The sequence below is a fragment of the Parus major genome, chromosome 17 (assembly GCF_001522545.3).
Source record: "Parus major isolate Abel chromosome 17, Parus_major1.1, whole genome shotgun sequence".
Taxonomy (NCBI): Eukaryota; Metazoa; Chordata; class Aves; order Passeriformes; family Paridae; genus Parus; species Parus major.
Window position 1 is genome coordinate 2,641,491 of NC_031785.1, and position 16,885 is coordinate 2,658,375.

General features: G+C 48.0%; 3 protein-coding genes across 5 annotated transcripts in view; 1 reads left to right on the top strand and 2 right to left on the bottom strand.

Moving 5' to 3' along the window:
- Nucleotides 1-334: 334 nt before the first annotated feature.
- Nucleotides 335-13,704, bottom strand: SNAPC4 (small nuclear RNA activating complex polypeptide 4). 3 transcript variants are annotated; one of them, XM_033518388.1, is made up of 23 exons: nucleotides 13,219-13,704; nucleotides 12,363-12,409; nucleotides 11,869-12,036; nucleotides 11,378-11,503; nucleotides 10,632-10,710; nucleotides 10,017-10,098; nucleotides 9,381-9,485; nucleotides 8,826-8,898; nucleotides 8,380-8,544; nucleotides 8,017-8,164; nucleotides 7,605-7,711; nucleotides 7,257-7,351; nucleotides 7,023-7,117; nucleotides 6,669-6,754; nucleotides 5,803-6,201; nucleotides 5,345-5,434; nucleotides 4,898-5,117; nucleotides 4,741-4,808; nucleotides 4,325-4,423; nucleotides 4,060-4,087; nucleotides 2,087-3,654; nucleotides 1,445-1,596; nucleotides 335-832 (listed from the first exon to the last, which is right to left on the bottom strand). In XM_033518388.1, the coding sequence occupies exons 1-22, from the start codon at nucleotides 13,382-13,384 to the stop codon at nucleotides 1,474-1,476; spliced, it is 4,137 nt and encodes a 1,378-aa protein (XP_033374279.1). In that variant the 5' UTR covers nucleotides 13,385-13,704; the 3' UTR covers nucleotides 335-832; nucleotides 1,445-1,473. The 3 variants fall into 3 exon arrangements, with proteins under 3 accessions (XP_033374279.1, XP_015500575.1, XP_033374281.1); XM_015645089.2 differs by having other exon boundaries at nucleotides 1,463-1,596; nucleotides 13,219-13,702; XM_033518390.1 differs by lacking the exons at nucleotides 11,378-11,503; nucleotides 11,869-12,036; nucleotides 12,363-12,409; nucleotides 13,219-13,704 and adding an exon at nucleotides 10,851-11,200 and having other exon boundaries at nucleotides 1,463-1,596.
- A 444-nt stretch (nucleotides 13,705-14,148) lies between these two features.
- ENTR1 (endosome associated trafficking regulator 1) lies at nucleotides 14,149-16,822 on the bottom strand. The gene is made up of 7 exons (XM_015645098.3): nucleotides 16,679-16,822; nucleotides 16,440-16,601; nucleotides 15,902-15,975; nucleotides 15,661-15,772; nucleotides 15,332-15,394; nucleotides 14,615-14,748; nucleotides 14,149-14,309 (listed from the first exon to the last, which is right to left on the bottom strand). The coding sequence occupies exons 1-7, from the start codon at nucleotides 16,787-16,789 to the stop codon at nucleotides 14,216-14,218; spliced, it is 750 nt and encodes a 249-aa protein (XP_015500584.1). The 5' UTR covers nucleotides 16,790-16,822; the 3' UTR covers nucleotides 14,149-14,215.
- Nucleotides 16,823-16,838: 16 nt separating this feature from the next.
- Nucleotides 16,839-16,885, top strand: part of PMPCA (peptidase, mitochondrial processing subunit alpha) — a 6,123-nt gene continuing 6,076 nt past the window's right edge. Inside the window, exon 1 of the mRNA XM_015644520.1 lies at nucleotides 16,839-16,879. Coding sequence (XP_015500006.1) covers nucleotides 16,839-16,879 — 41 coding nt within the window. The remainder of the gene's footprint in view (nucleotides 16,880-16,885) is intronic.

Consider the following 16,885-nt stretch of genomic DNA (forward strand, 5'->3'; position numbering starts at 1 on the left):
TGAAGCTTTCACAGCACTTTCCCTCTAGATTTTATCAGCTTTGCCTCAGCTAACCTTGCACCTCTCTGTGAGACAGAAATTGCTGGGTTATAAATGAAGAAACAAGTTTTTTTAAAGTGATTTGTGATGTCTGTACAGGGCAGGCTGTGGAAGAATCAAGAAAGAATCCTAATTCAATCCTGCAGTTTTAGGCACATGAATATTCATTCTCCCCATTTTCCCTGGTTTTCATGCAGCCTGAAAACTTCATTTTTCTCATTAGCAATCACTCTCATACACACATTATTAAAAGCACTATTTACCAGGGGAAAAAAACCCACACAGAACACATCAGTAATTTTTAAGTGAGAAAAATAAAACATCTGTATTTCAACAAATACTTAAAGAGTCATTTTGATACAAAATTAATGTGCTGCTTATTCCACAGTATTCAGTCAGTTACCAAGCAAAGCCACTGTCACAGCACTAAAAAACACCCAATTAACATATTCTGAACAGGGATAAACATTCACATAAATAGGGGCTAACACAAGAAGGAAATAAATAACCACCATTACTCGTTTCCCCGGATTTCAAGCAATATTCCCCCTCAGCATCTATGGCAGGTGGGAGTTTGAAAGAGCAGAAGTCTATGCCTGAAAGATTTCCCTCCAGACAGTTTCCTTCATTTTTACACCTTGCCTACAGATGCAGATTTTGTTGAGGGATGGGAAAATCAAGCCAGCATTTTCCTCTTCCCCAGGTCCATCAAGTAAGCATTGGAGGTGGTAAAAGTGAACAATGCAAAGATTATCTTCTTCTGCCATGCAGGCAGAGCTCACTCCAGTGACCCCTGTAACAAAGCACAAACAGCTCCTATCAGTCACAGCATTTTTACAGGAAAGTTACATTTTTTGGAGTTCCTAAAATGTATTTTCAAGAAAAAAAAACTCAGTCAGTCTCATCTGACAACCATGTGAATCAAATACTTTTCATGTTCATTCCATCCAGTGCACCAAAAGCCTCAGCAGGTATTAGGACATCACCCATTTGCACCCTGCAGAAGGTGAGCTGTTATAACTGTACAGAAATGAAGCCAAATAGGGGAAATAAACCCCAAACCCCACCAAGCTGCTCAAAGATGAAGTATTAAAGAAAACTCCACTGTCAAGCCTGTAGAGTGCTACCAACTAGGTGCGCACTAAGTAGGGTTCAGGGCATGAACTGAAAGGCTGCCAAATGTTTGAATTTCATGAGTTTATACATAATTTTATCATAGAGACATCAACTTTCCCTCTCCCCAAAATGTTGCCAGCCTTAGGCTGTGATTGATGGTGACTGTAGAACTCTGTGTCCTCAGGGAACAAGAGCAGAGATCATTTCAGTCCTTTCCTGGGGTCATGATTCACTGTCTGAGCTGAACCACAGACAAATGTGGTTCAGCTTCTCAGCAAGATGTACAAACCACTGAGGAGCTACTGACACATTTCCTTCTCATATCCTCCTCCTCCTCTTCCTGAGGCGGGTACTTCTCCTGAGCTGGGGAGCTCTGGCATCATCCACATCAGTGCAGGAGCCCAAGGCAGACTGAGCAGGGCTCTCCTCAGCCCTCATGCCCTGCAACAGAAGCAGGAGATGATCAACCCCATGAGAATTACAGATAACCCCTTCAGCCACCCTTCTGATTTAGGCAGCTCAGCAAGATTTCTAAAACAATCTTTCATTTACCTTCAAACTGAAGCATGGGACAACATTCCATTACCAATGTCAGACAAGGCACAAAATACCAATTTACAGAGTGAAAACAAAGGCCTGAATTGAAAAATGCAAGAGCCAGGGCAGCAGATTATAAACAGAAAGGGGAAGGGAGCTCTGATGCCCACTTCTGGGAACTGTCATGGCAAGTATAAGGTGCTACATAAACCATGGGCTTTCAGCCTCCCAGCTGAGCTGCAGAGCTTTTCCCTTCATCAGCTGTAGAACCGTGTTTATTCAAAAGGACCAAATTTCTGCGACACTTAAGAACAGTGGGGGCTTCCCCCTAGACTCCAGTGCAATATTTATCTGGCAGTAATTTTCTGCTTTTAGCCCCTGGAATCTGTTTTACCTGATTTAGTAAATCAGCATTTTTGTCTCCAGGCTCATCCTTAAGTCTCCAGTCCTCTCGTACTCCTGTTAATTTTTTCCCACAACTCTCTTCCTCAGACACTTCTTTCTCACTCTGCCACTCGTCATCACTCTCCTCATGTTGCTTCACGCCGGCTGACAGAGTTGTTGTCACTCTGGGAGGAGGCAGAGTTGCCAGGACAGCTGGGAGTGTGAAGGCTGCCAGGAATCTGGCTTTCAGCAGGAGGTAAGCAGGGTTATCACCCAGTTTCTGCTGCACCAGTTCTCCAATAGCATGGAAAACATCCCCAGTGCTCCCATCCCCACTGGCTTCAGAGGGCAGGAGAGAGGCTGCTTGCTCTTCCAGAGCTGCTTTCTGCACAAGGAGCTTTGAGAGGGTTTTTATACTGCAGAGGAAAGGTGGCAGATAAGGCAGCCTGGTCTGCAGTGATGGCACCTGAACACCTTGTTTCCCACTCAGCCACTCCTTCACCAGCCCCTCGTCCTCCAGGGAGATCAGGCTGAAGTCAAGGAGATTCTTCTCTGCACTGGAAGTGCTTGGTTGTGGGGGGACGTCGACACTCGGTGGTTTGGAGGCAATGGGTCTGTTCCTCAGTGCCTGGGCACGAGAGCAACCAGAGCTCCCTGGGACATTGTTGTGAGGAGCTGCAGCTCCTGGACACAGCACAGCCCGTTTCCTGATGCTGTCTGGGTTGAAGGATGACCTGTTTGTTGTGATGGAGTTACTGCTCCTTCCCAAGCTGGTGAGACTGGGCACAGGCTGGGAAACAGAGCCCTGAGTGCTGGCAGGGAGCTGTGTCTGAGGCAGCACCACAGCACACAGGACTGGGCTGGCAGCTGGAGCTGCAAAGGAGTCTGGAGCCACGGAGGAGCCACCTGAACACACAGGGGTTACAGCAGAAACAGTGGATGTGGTGCATCCAGGACTCCCTGAGGCCACAGGTAAGAGAACTGTGCGCTGGTCAGCTGCCTTTCCCAAAGGAACTCCTTTCAGCTGGGAACTTGGTCCTTTTGTCTCTGCACTGCTGGGCTGAGGCAGATTTGCTCCAGCTGGTACAGGAGTCTCTCCCAGAGCACAGACATTGCCATTGGAAATCACAGTTGTCTGAAGCTGATTTCTCCCAACAGGAGCTGGCATTACCTGGGGAACACCCACCACAGCCTGCACATCGCAGGGGAACAGAGCCTGGGCGGTCACAACCCACCTGAAGGGCAGGATGCTGTTGGGAACCCCGGGAGAAGCAGCCTGTGGAGTGACAAGAGCAGGCAGCAGGCTGGCTGGCCTCTGCTGTGGGGCAAGCAGCACTGTCCTCTGCATGACATTCTTGGCCTGGGACTCCTTTAAACGCTTCTCCCACAGCAATTGTGAGACAGTTTTAGGCTTCTGCCTTTGCCACTGGGCTGGGGATGCTCCCTGCCCAGCTGGGGCACAGCTCTCCCAGGCATCAGTGGGACTGTCCCTTGCTCTCACAGCAGATTGTCTCCTGACAGCACCCTTGGGATTGCCCTGTTGGGAATTCCTCTGAGAACAAGCTTGGGATGAGTTGCCTGCAGAGGAGAGGACATAAAGTGACAGTGAATGAACAGTACTTCCAGAAGCCATTTCTCATTAAACATCAAGGAATGTGTCAAAATTCCTGTTTGTGAGAATTCCTACAACACTACAGTCCTGATTTAATCAAGCCATGTCCTGACAACTGAACAAGGGCTAACTGATGTACCTTAACACCCCCCTGAACTGGTCCAGTGCCACTGGCTCCCCAGCCCTCCAGGGTTTTTTCCAGTCCTTACCAAAGGGGAACATGTTTAAAGATCCAAGAGCTAGCAAAAATGAGCATGACAACACAGGTTTGTCCCCAAAGTTCTCCTTCAGTTAAACTGGTTATTAATGCAACAGTGATGAATTATATGAAACTTCTTGTACATCATAAAAATAAATGTTCTGGTAGGTACCTGAAGAAGTCTCCGTATTTTGGGAAGCCTGTAAAAAAAAAGTATATTAAATTATATTTCTCATAAATTTAAAGGTGATTAAAACAGCACATATGTGAATCAAACCCAAATCTGCCACCTCCTGAACAAATGGCCATACAGCCAGCATTTTATTCTGCCTCTGAACCAAAACAAACTGCTAACACACATATAAACTGTGTGGCCACACAATGAAAGTGCTTATTTTAGTCAAGACTTTAATGGGAAAAGCTTAAAAACACAATACCTGCTGAGGGTTCCTTGCATTAGCCTTATGTAGCTCCAACTGCCTCAGCCTCCTCTCCTTAATAATCTTCATACAGCCTTTGGTGTCAATCTGGAAGAGCTGCAAGGTGAGAGCTTCATTAACACTTGATGGAGAACAAAAATATTTTGGTGGGGTCAGTGACAAATCAAGATAGAGGGGACACACTTCACAGATTGTGGGGATATTTTACACTTACAGAAAAAGCCCTGGCAGGATCAGACTTTTAATGCAGGACTTATTCAAGAAATTTCATATGCAAACCATGAAGGCAGGTTAAGTTCAATAATTAGATTATTTTTTTAAGAAACAAACCATTTATTTAAGCCTCAAATACTGAGAAATAAAGAATCCCACTGTTGGAAAGCAGGTAATGCTATGAAGACAGTAAAACTTGCCTGAATGAGCAGTGCAAACAGGGGAGTGCTGGTGAGACCAACTGACTTATTGTTGTGAATAGCAGTAGCTGGAAAGAAACCCAACATCAAAATCAGCTGGGAATTCACTCAGGAGACATCAGAAAGTAGGGACAAAGGTAGGATGGGTCTCCAATACCTTTTCTCCTCCCAGCCTGCAAGGTGCAGGGCAGCAGCACATTGCCCACCCAAGGGGTCACTGCCATCAGCAGCTTCCTGTCCAGGCTCAGCCTCTTCCAGTGCTCCCTGTACTGGTACCGAACTCTCCCTGGCAGCTCCTGCAGCTCCTGGACATTCTGGCCAGCATCTGCACCCACTCCAGAGGGCTTGGCTAAAAGGCTGGCAGGAGGTTTTAGCATCTGTAATTGCCATGCATGAAAAAACACACAATTAAGAGTTCCCATTAGGAAGGTTCTGCCATCAGTCCCAGGACAAAACATTCATGGGGCAGTTAGGGCAAAAAACTGTGAGTTTTCCTCTTGGGATTACAGTGCAAGATCTATAATTATATAAAAATTAATTCCTACAAAGCACAGCCTGGCAGTGCTCACGTCACAAGAGCAGACAAGACACAAGAGGCACTCACCAGTTTCCTTTGGAATCTCGTGTTATTCCTTAATATTGTTCTCACATCCTCCAGGCTAACCTGCAGCACTTCTTTTCCACACTGGGAAGCCTGAAAATGAAAGCACACAAGAAAAGACAGAAGGGGAAGTCACTCCAAGAAAATTATTTGCATTGGATGTGCACAGCAGGTACAAGTTTTCAACATTCCTGCTGTTGAAGGTATCTTATTAAATGGAATCAACTTTGAAGACCTTTACTTTTAATCCTTGTGCATCATCACAACACCAAATGCCTATTTCATAAAAGCTTTTGTGAGGAATCTACCAAAACCCAGAATTGACTGGGTAATTATCTTCACATTTTTTGATTTAACAAGGGAATGAACAGCAAGATGTTATCTGTTCATCACATCCTGCCCTTTCTGCAGCAGCTGCACTTCCCTTCTAACTTCTGATCCAAGTTCCCATCCCAGCTCACCTTGGCTATCACTTCTTCTGCATTCTTCACCAGCACATCTGTGGAAAAGGGCTGTGCAATGCCCCTCAGCAGGGTGTTCAGCTCACATGATTTATCAACAGCTTTGTCTCCATCACATCCTGCCCCTGGAATGTCACTGCAGCTGCTCCCTGCGCCAGCCCTGGCAGCAGAGAGGAGGGATTGGATTTGGTATCTCTCTCTGGCTGCCTCCTCTATGTCTGTCCCTGTTGGTATCCACAGGTCAATGCTGGGGATTGCCCACTCCTTCCTGGTGGTTCTGGTCTCCTCCTCCTCCTCTGTGCAGTCTGTCAGGTCCAGCTCCATGTCCTCACTGCTGCTCTCTGACAGGCTGGAGCTCTCCTCACCATTGCGTCGTTTGGTCGCCCTAGATCTTTTCCTCTTGGAAAAACAAGCACACACAAGTTTTAGTCAGTGTTCACCCCAGCTTGCAACTCTCTCAAATCAGGAAGTTTCCTTTTCCAAAGGAAATGAGATTTTTGAAACAAGACCATCTTCAATATGGCAGCCAGAATTTCTTGAGTGCCTGGGACCAAAACTGGGACCAAAACTGGCAACTCATGAGGTACAGACATGAAAACCTACATATATCCCATCCTTACAGGCATTTCAAGGCAGGAAAGAACTCTGGATAATATACAAATATATAGCAAATTAACTTCAGCCCTTCAGAACAAAGGCTGCTTTACCCACCAAAAAAAATAAAAAACTGTGAAATCCACAACAAAAACCTTGATTGTGTGAAATAAATGTCAATTTTTTTAACTGATTTCACAGGATTCCACTTTTAGTTTAGAGAAACTTAATTGAAGAGATGACACTGTGACACAGCAGGATTTCCACAATACCTTAGAGCCAATTATGATTTTCCACTTGCTCAGGCATTGGGAGCCAGTCCGATGTGGCAGCTCTGAAGCTATTTTAGTCCAATGACCTGAAAAGGACGCAGAACACTTTTATTTCTGCCACAAACTGAGCAAGAGGCCTTTCAGTGCAGCCATTACACACTTGTTAAACATTTCCCTGGATAAGAGACAGAGTCACTGCATGAATGGATCTCAGACCCTTAATACCCATAACACACAATACAAAGATGTTGCAATCATCAGTACAAAGCAGAGCTTGCAGGACTCACAGTGAAAGAAGAGAAAACCTCAATGACATCTCTAAACTTCTATAGATTAAACCACAGAAACACCTACCCAGGCCATGCTTCTGAACGAGTTCAATCAGCTTCTCCTCTTCCTCCAAACTCCACCTGCCCTTCTTTACATCCCAGTGCAAAGCTTTTAAATACCTTCAAAATGAAAACATTACAGTCAGGAACATTCAATCCCGCTTGTGAAAATCAGATCTTCACTGCACTCCAAGGCTGAAGAAAACCAGCATTGCTACCCAGAGCTTTCCCTTATTTCAGGGCAGGTGCCTGAACTCACCGGCCCCGGCACTGGGCGTCGCTCCTGCCCGGCACTTCTGTCCGGATTTTGTACCAGTCCTTCTCCCCATACTTCTTAACTGCAGCCATCAGCATCTGTGTGCACCAGACAGAGCAAGAGCTCAAATCCTCACCAGTAGCAACCCTAATGGGCCTGAGACAGCAGCAGTTCTGTTTCCTGTGCAAATCTCTGGACAAAGCTAGAAGCTTCTAAGCCCTCTTGAGTGCCCACCTTGGTCTGTTTTACCCTCCTCTGTGCCACTGCTAAAGCTCAGATCTACAGCCATGCCACACCCCAGCAGTCCAACATTCCCACCCTGCAATTCCACGCCCAGAGAATGGAACTTACAGCATCTTCCTCTGGTGTCCAGGGTCCTTTCTTCAAGCTGGGGTCCACACTCTTCGTCCAGCGGTAAATCAGCTGAGCAGAATCTCTTCCTTCCATGTAATAAGCAACTGGAAATTAAAAGGTTTATTTAACTCTGTAGTAATTAATGCTTCTTCCTTTATCTGGTTAACAGTTGCAATTAGTGATTGCCATAAGAAGCACTTTAATCTCTTAAAAAAATGGTGCTCAGCCAGTTTCAGCCAATTTTCCAATACAGATAAAGGTTCCAAAAGATACTAAGTTCTTGCTGATATAATGAAACTTCCAGATAGGTACAGGAAAGGCAGAGATCACAGCTTCCACCAAAGAAAAGAGAATGGGAGAGTGAAGCATTCCAGGTGAATGACAGCTTTGTCACCTGAGGGTCACTTACTTTTCTTGTATGGGATATGGCTTCCCACTCTCATCTCTTGAACAAGCTCTAAAAGCATCTCATCTTCATGCTTGGTCCATTCTTTCCTTTTTAAATCTTTGTTATAGATTTGGTATTTCTGCAAGCACTGGAAAGGTGTCCTGTTTGTCTTAATACAAGGAAAACAAAGAGAAGCAGGTAACTGGTTATTAAGGAGGACAAAAAGCAAGAGGGAAAAGCTGAAGTACCAAACCTTCTTGGTACTGTTCTTGGACACTCATCAGAAATCATTAATTAACAGTGAATTAGTATTAACATTGTTTTTAAACCTGACAAGAGGCAAAGTAAAGCCAGAATGAACCAGCCTGGCAGCTCAGACCTTACCCCCAGCTCCTGGGCAATGGTCTGCCAGTCCAGGTAGTTGTGTTTAGCTGCTATCTGCTTCAGCTTCTCTATTTCCTCCTCAGTCCATTCCTTTTTGTTGATGCTTGGATGCTCCCAATTTTGCCAAAACTTCTTCAGTTCTTCTGAGCTACGTTGTCCATCAAACTAAAAGAAACAACAAAACTATGTCTAGTTTCATGGCTGGGATTAAGACACCTGGCCAAAGAGGAAAACCAGTATTTTGCATTCCAGATATGTCTTACTGCCAAGTTTCCCAGAATTAAATCACCAAATTTAACAAGTTGAGATTACTTAACAGTCAACTTGGAGAAATGCAAGATGGAAACACTGGATGCAAACCAGGTCAGACGATTCTCAAGAGGAAGGACACAGATATCAGAAGCAATAAAACAGCTGTAATAAAAAAAGCTGTTCCCCCAACTCACATGGATGTTTGAAATTTTGTCCCAGTCATGCTCATCAAATCTGTTTCCTATTAAGTCACTTTCTGGGAGTTGGCTAAAGCAGAAGGTACAAAGAAGAAGAAGAAAGAATCGTATTAAATGGTTAATGAAACACTTTGTCTTCTTGGTCCTTCCTCATCCCATTCCCCCCACCTATTCCTGACTTCCACAAGAACTGAGCACTCAGATTAGCAGGAGAAACAATTAATGCCATATCCAAATACACTGCTCTTGATTTGTTCATGAGCAAAAGCTCAAAAATACAAAAAAACCCAGAGCTCTGCTCCTTTGTTGCTAAAGTAAGAACCATTTAAAGCAGCACCTCTAAACTGGATGCAGGCACTACACTTTGTGTATCAAAACCCAAACACATTTCTTAGTAAAACGTGGAGATGAGAGAGCTGCAGGCAGAGCCACAACCACACCTAAATTTTTTACAACCCAACACCAATGACCCATCTAGAAGAAGGAGGGAACTCTTAGAGCTAAACTCTAAGACATTTCATTTTTCACCAAGAACACAGAAAGACTTCTTACTTTATTGCCTCTATTTCTCGCTCCAAGTCTTTGATTTGCTTTTCCAAGATCTGTTTTTCTGTTTCAGTCTTGACTTTCTCCAGTTTCTGATTCCAATAACTCAACCTGTTCAAAGATATTTTTATCACTACTTAATAGGCTAGATGGGAATGAGGTCAATGGCACCAGAAGATGTTCAGCAGGGACACCTTCCCCACCACTACCACTCCCCCTTCAAGTTTATTTCCACACAAAACTCTTCTCCCAGGTTTTCTCACAGGGCACACTCATTGCCATATTCTTGCCCCTTCAATGCAATCCCTGACCCACAACAGGTTTCAGATAAACCCTTTTGGTGTTTACACAGAGAACCAATGATTGCTGCAACAGCCATGAAGACTGTGCCAGCCCCAGCACAGCAATCCCTTGCTGGACACACCATTAAGCCTCACCACATATTACAAATCCAGCTTCAAGCCCTGCAAAGTATTTTAAGTTACACCACAGTGCCAATGGGAAGAAATAGATGGCTGTAAAATCCCACAAACACAAGCAATTAACTCAAGAACTTGCTGGAGAAGGTGAAATCTCCACATCTCCCTTCTCTCCCATGCAATGTTTTCAGCAGGAGAAAGAGAACTTTTGGGCAGCACTCACTTGAGCAGCTTGGGCTGGAGCAGGCGCTGCAGGCGGTCGCTCACCACAGATTTCTGCAGCAGCATCTTCTCTCCAGTTTTCCCTAAAGCAGACAGGGGAGCATTCAGACATCAGTGCAAAACCACTGCCAGGAGACACCCACGGCTCCCAGCACCCCTGGGAATGTCCTGCAGCTCTGCAGTGAGATTCCCTGCCTAAATAACCAACACTGTGTCAGACTTGGGCAAGGCACAGCCTCTGGCACAGTTTTATTGAGATCTCCAAAGAGACCCCAATAAAGGAATCACCCTGTGAGCATCTGGAGCTGCACATGTCCCTTCAACTTCCCTCATCTGGGTACTACCCTTGCACCACCTTACTTGGTTTAGGAGTGCTCACAAGAGCTGATGCAGCAGAACAAATCAAAAAGGATTCATTAATGACTCACTGAAATAATTTATAGAGCACCCCATTCCCTTTTAATGACTTTTTTGTGTGTCAGTCAGAGGTGTTGATGTTTAACTGCAAACAGGAGCACACACACACACTAAATAATAGGAATATATACATTTGCTATATGAATAGATACATGTTATAGCTCTTCTACAACACTGAAGAGCACCCAGACTGACTTACACTTGGTTGAATGCAGCTGTTCAAAGGATTTTATGCCCTGAGCTGCCTTTTCCTTGGCATCTTCATTGGAAGGAGGGCCCTGATGAGGATTAGAAGGGTTAGATACATTGAGAGTCAGACAAAATTGCTGTTTCTTCTTAAAACTCCAGCATGAACTGCTACAAAAACAAGTGGAAACTCAAACTTGTGCAAACTGTCACACTCACACTGCTTAGTTACCTTTGGTAGCAAGAGCTCACAGCTACATCATTGAAATGGAAATATTAGCAGTAACTATTTGAATATATTAATATATGGATGATGATAGTTGATTCTTGGCAACCACAAAAAGCCAAGATCTCCTTTTGCTGATGGCCTTTTAAAAACACATGGGAAAAAAAAGTAGTAATAATTACTTCAGAAAATATAAAAACTAAAAAACAGAAAATCTCAGAAAACTCAGTTTCACAGACAATCAGATTTCAGTGAGTGCTTTAAACAGGAATTGGGTGGTGGAAATGAAGACAATTAAAGTCAAATTAAACCCAAGAACATTCAAGCCCCTGGTGACTGCAATTCCACACCCCAGAACTCACAGGGCTGAACAAACATTTCCAAAAGAGGGGGGAGTGACAAGTGAGAGGAAAAAGGTTTCAGGCTGAGGAGTGACACTGTTACACCCCTGAAATGAGAACAGTTTAAACACATTACAATGCCCATCCATCACTGAAAACACATCAGCCTGGAAGCTGCTTATATTTACTTACAACTCCTGTTACTTTATCCTTAAAGTATGGCTTCATGAAATGACCCAAAAACACATTTGCTGGTAGATTTCTGCCATCTCCTGCCTTGGCTGTTTTTGTACCTTCAAGCTCCCACATGATTTCCTTCTGCAATACAAGAATGAATTGAACAGCATCAGTGTCTCCTCCAAATTCCTGATTTCAGAGAGCAGTGGCTGAACCCTCACAACAGCCCAGGCAAAGTTCAAATCTGCAAATCAGTACAAAATCAGTGCAGGTAAAGGCAGGATTTGGAACTTCCTGAGTTTGCACAGTGCAGATGATAAAAAAGATCAATAAAATACTGACTTGTCCCAACAAGCTAAAACGTAACATGTAAAATACCCATTTTTTATTGTAAGAAAGCATGGAATCATCAGTTAAATAAACCACTGGGCTTGAGGGGAAGGAAGGATTGCAAATGGCAACACAGAAAAGCACAGAAATGAGCATTTCACTCCTGCTTTGCTCACCTGCTCTTCTTTGTTTTGTGCTATGAGCAGCTCCACTTCCTCAATCTTTTCTTTGATAACTTCCTGGTACACATGGTTCATCTGCAGGCAGGTTTCTGGATCCTGGGGCAGGCTTTCAATATCATCTTCATCATCATCATCACTGCTGTCTTCTCCTATTTCCACTTCCTTGAGGCAAATAAGGCATTTAGGGAAAAAACAATGAAAAGCAGGTCTGTAACAATCAGTTCTGTAACTCAGCACATCCTCAGCTGAACCCTCTGTGCACCCACAGCCTGGGGGAATGCAGGGACACTGATCTCTGACCCTGGCACATGAACAAATCTCTGACACTGAATAACAAAGTCCTGGGCAGGAATGCCCAAAATTCGGGTTTTACTGAGCAAAAAGCCAAGGCAATTGCCTGGACTTCCCCAGAGCAGGGTGAGGTTTCCCTTCCTCCCGTTCCCTTCAATAGACAGCTGGAATTATATACTTAAAGAGACAACAGTTACCATTTCAGCATGAGAATTTTCATCATCATCTTCTTCATCATCATCATCTGTTAGACAAACAAAATACAAAAATGCTGATTGTAGTGGGATAAAAGGAAAGCTTTAAAACCCAAATCTTTTCAATTAAGGCACAGAGGAAAAAGCACCAGAGAAGTCTCAGACACGAACATCAGTGGCTTTGGATACCGACAACATTGTCAACTAAAAGGTGTATTTAGTTATACTCCAGTTATGTTTTTTTTGTTGTTTTTGTTCTGGAGAAGGAAACAAGAGCAGCTCTGGGTAACTACAGCAAAGCTGAATCGTGGTTCTGCACACGAGAGGCTCCGGGGAGTGCAGCCAAGCGAACACTCCAAACCAGGAGAAGCGCAGACTCAGCAGCAGGAGCCCCCTGACACAAGTGACAGGGAGCCGTGTGCCCCGAGCGGGGCAGCCTGTCCGAACCGGGCAGCCTGTCCGAACCGGGCAGCCTCTCCGAGCCGGGCAGCCTGTCCGAACCGGGCAGCCTCTCCGAGCCGGGCAGCCTGTCCGAGCCGGGCAGCCTCTCCGAGCCGGGCAGCCTGTCCGAATCGGGCAGCCTCTCCGAGCCGGGCAGCCTGTCCGAGCCGGGCAGCCTCTCCGAACCGGGCAGCCTGTCCGGTCAGAGCCGCCGCTGCCACCGGCCCCTCCCGGCCCTGCAGAACCAGCTGCAGGAGGAGCAGGAGCGCCGGGGGATGCTGCGGCTCACACAGCAGCTTGCGAGGCCCGCTGAGGCACCAGGATTTCACTGCTGCCGGTATTTGGGTGCAAAGGGAACGGGCAAAGCGCCGGTACCGGAGGCTGCCCGGGGAGAGCCCCGAGACCCCCGAACCCGTACCGGAGCTGAGGCTGGAGCCGGATGGGGACAGCTGGATGTCGGCCCCGCCGGGCTGCAGGCTGCGCTCCAGCTGCTCGATCTCCCGGCGGATCTTCTCCCGCTCCGCATCGAGGTCGAGGCCCTGGGGGGAGCAGCGGGGCCCGGCCCGGCCCGGCCCGGCGGACATGGCGGCACCGCTGCTCCCGGGGCCCCGCCCCCCGCTCTCCCAATCGCTGCTACGGCCGCGGGTCAGCTGATCGGCACGTGACACCGCTCAGCCAATCCGGGTAGCGCCAGCCGCACGTGCAAGGCCAGGGGCGGGACCGGAGCCCGCGGAGCCCGCCCCGGGCTGGGCCTTGAATGGGACAGCGCGGCACCGGGACAGCGCGGCTCCGGGACACGGCCCACAGCCGCACCGGGACAGCGCGGCACCGGGACACGGCCCACAGCCGCACCGGGACAGCACGGCTCCGGGACACGGCCCACAGCGGCACCGGGACAGCGCGGCACCGGGACAGCACGGCTCCGGGACANGGCCCACAGCGGCACCGGGACAGCGCGGCACCGGGACAGCACGGCTCCGGGACACGGCCCACAGCGGCACCGGGACAGCGCGGCACCGGGACAGCGCGGCTCCGGGACACGGCCCACAGCGGCACCGGGACAGCGCGGCTCCGGGACACGGCCCGCAGCGGCACCGGGACACGGCCACCGCCGGCCGTCCCACGGGCTTTTCCCGCTCCACAGCCACAGCACTGAACGGCAACGAGAGCCCCAGCCGAAAGCGGGAATTGTGGGGTGCGCGGGGAGAAGGGGCCGCGGTCCCAGCCCAGCAGGAACAGGGCTGTGCTCTGGTCCACTCCGGGTTCGGGGATCCGTTGGCTGTGGCTGCACCGCGGGAAGGGATGGAGAAGGCAGGTTTGCAGTTTGGAGCGTCAAAATGAGGCCAAGTATCAAAAATTCACTTTTTAGTAGTGGTTTCCATATGAAAACAAAGTCCTTGTGTTGTGTGGGTCACTCACTGTCCATCCTCTGACACCTCAGAGATTCTGTCTATGGATTTCAGGAGATCAGCGACCAGCTGCAGGGATTCTGCTCCAGAGAGCAGCTGCCTGGAATGGGAGAGATGTAGTGTTAGCTGTGGGGACGGGCAGCCAGGCAGTTTTGGGAGTTTTCCCACATTCTGTGATTTATCAAGCAGCATTTTATCAGGACTAGAAACTCAGAGACTCCCACTTTCCACCTATTTTTACTACCTAGACTTGGAGAAAAACACATCACAGGTAAGAACATGGAGTAGCTCCTCTGGCACACAACACAAACCCCTGGATTTCAAGCCTGAAAAACCCACAGAGGATGTTTATTGTGAGCCCAGTGCCTGGGAGGGTGTCAGGAGGGTTTTCCCAGCCCAGCTCACCTGATGGATGCTTGGGAGCTGGTTGTGACCTGCAGCAGGTGCTGCAGAGCCACCTCTGCGTTCTGCTTGACCGCGGCCAATCCCTGGCCCGCCCGCAGCGCCTCGTTCTCCAGCCTGGAATTCCTCAGCTCAGCCTGGAAGGAAGGGGCACAATCCATGTGAAACAACCCCAGAACTCCAGCAGATACTCTACAGCTAATGGATGTGTTCACACAGCAGTTTATGGGTGTGGAATGTAATAATTAACACAGAGATAGTGAATACAATAAACCAATATGATAAATAGTGACTAGATCCCATGACCAGACTGCCTGGAGGGAGTGTCTTCCAGAACCACAGAATCATTAGGGCCTCTGGATGTATCCAGTCCAACCCCCTTGCCAAGGCAGTGTCACCTGGGGCAGGTGACACAGGAACATTTCCAGGTGGGTTTGGATTTCTCTAAAGAGGGAAACTCCATGCATTCCCTGGACAGTTTGCTCCAGGGCTCTGCCACCCTCCTTAGAAAGTTCTTGCTCAGTTTCTGGCCATTGCTCCTCATCCTGCAACTGGGCACACCACTGAAGAGTCTGGCACCATCCAGGCCCTCACAAACCTTTACTGAACCTGAAAACACACCCAACATTTTCCTCAGAGCCTGCAAAACCTGTGCAATATCCTTTCCACTGGTTCAATTCTGAGATGTATCCCTGCAGCCCCAGCAATGCTGCTCTGTACCTGGAGCTGTGCGTTTTCCTGTCTCAGTTTGGCAGCGCTGTTCTCAGCTTTGGCAGCCCGTTTCTGCAACAGAACAGAGATTACTGAAACCACAGTGTGCTGAGGATAAATCAGGCAGCTTGAGCTACGTGGGAATGAGTGATTCCAGCACAGAACTTGGAGGGATATGGTTTGTGTTACACCATGCCATGTTCTGAATGTTTCAGGAGGTAGGAAGAGCTCCCTCCTTCCTTCCTCACTGCTCTTTTCTGGGATCTGCAGAATCTCCCCACCCTCACAGGGGACATTTTCTTCCTGATATCTGATCTAAACCTAAAGTCATCTCTTACAGTCATCAGCTGGAGATTCTGCTCCACATGCTGCACTATTGCTTCCAAATCCTGTGCTTCTTTTTCTTCTTTGATTTTGTTTTCCTCAAGCTTCTTCTCAAGCTCCCTCATTCTAAAATAAAATAAGAGATGGCACACAATAAGCATCTGTACCATTAAATACTTTAGGAAGGAAATTCTGGGGAAGGATCAAGAATCTCATGGTTTCATGTTATAAGGAAAATTAATTCTTCTCACGCACTTGTCTGCTTGAGTTTCAGACAGAATCTGAAGCTTATTGATCTTGTTTCTTAAAATAGCATTCTCTTCTTTTAGCTAAAAAAAAAGAAATAAAAAATTATTATTAGGATTGAGGTGCACTTTCACAACATTACCAACAATCCAAGATGAGTAACAGAATATTCAGCTTTAATACTGGGAATCCTTGCACTTTCTAATACATTCAAGCTTAATTTTACCTTCAGTTTACCCATCTGGAAACCACTGTGGGGCACAGGAACGTGGCACCGAACCACCAGTGCAAATATGATTAATTAATGTTAAATAAATATGACCTGAAGGGGCAGGAGCTCGAGGAAGTCACCCGGGTCATGCGCAGGGCAGTAGGACAGAGAAAGTACCGGACCTGCTCATGTTGAAAAGCACATTTCCAGCCTTAATTCTGTTCCTCAGCAGCTCTCGGTGGCAGCCGGCTGTGAGGCCGAGCTGTGTAAGAGCCCAGCGCCCGGCTCGGAGCTGCTCTGCCCGAGGAAGGTGCCGGGAGGGCGGACAGCGCTCACCTGCTCGTAGCTCGGCTGCCCGGGGGGGAGCGGGGCCGCGCTCAGGTGGGCCTGCTCCACGGCCAGCGGCTGGTAGCTCTCGCTCCATTCCTCCTCCTCCTCCTCCTCCTCCTCCTGCTCGTCCCCCGACTCTGCGGGCACGACGGGCCCGGGCCAAGCCGCCTGCAGAGGGGACAGCGGGGCTGAGGTGAGCGTCTTGACGCGAGGGATCCCGGCCGCGCTGCCGCCCAGGGCCTTACCTGCGTGCCGCCGCGGGACTTGGAGCGGACGAACTCGCAGAAGGAGAAGGGATTGGGCTCGGCCGGGACTCCCGGCAGCGGTTCCGCCACCGGCAGCGGCGGCGCCGCCATGGCCGCCTCAGGGCGGGGCCACCCCTCGGGCTCCCCTCGGTGCGGACCAATGAACGCACGGCCGCAGCCGCCGCGCCCAATCGCGGCCCCGCCCTC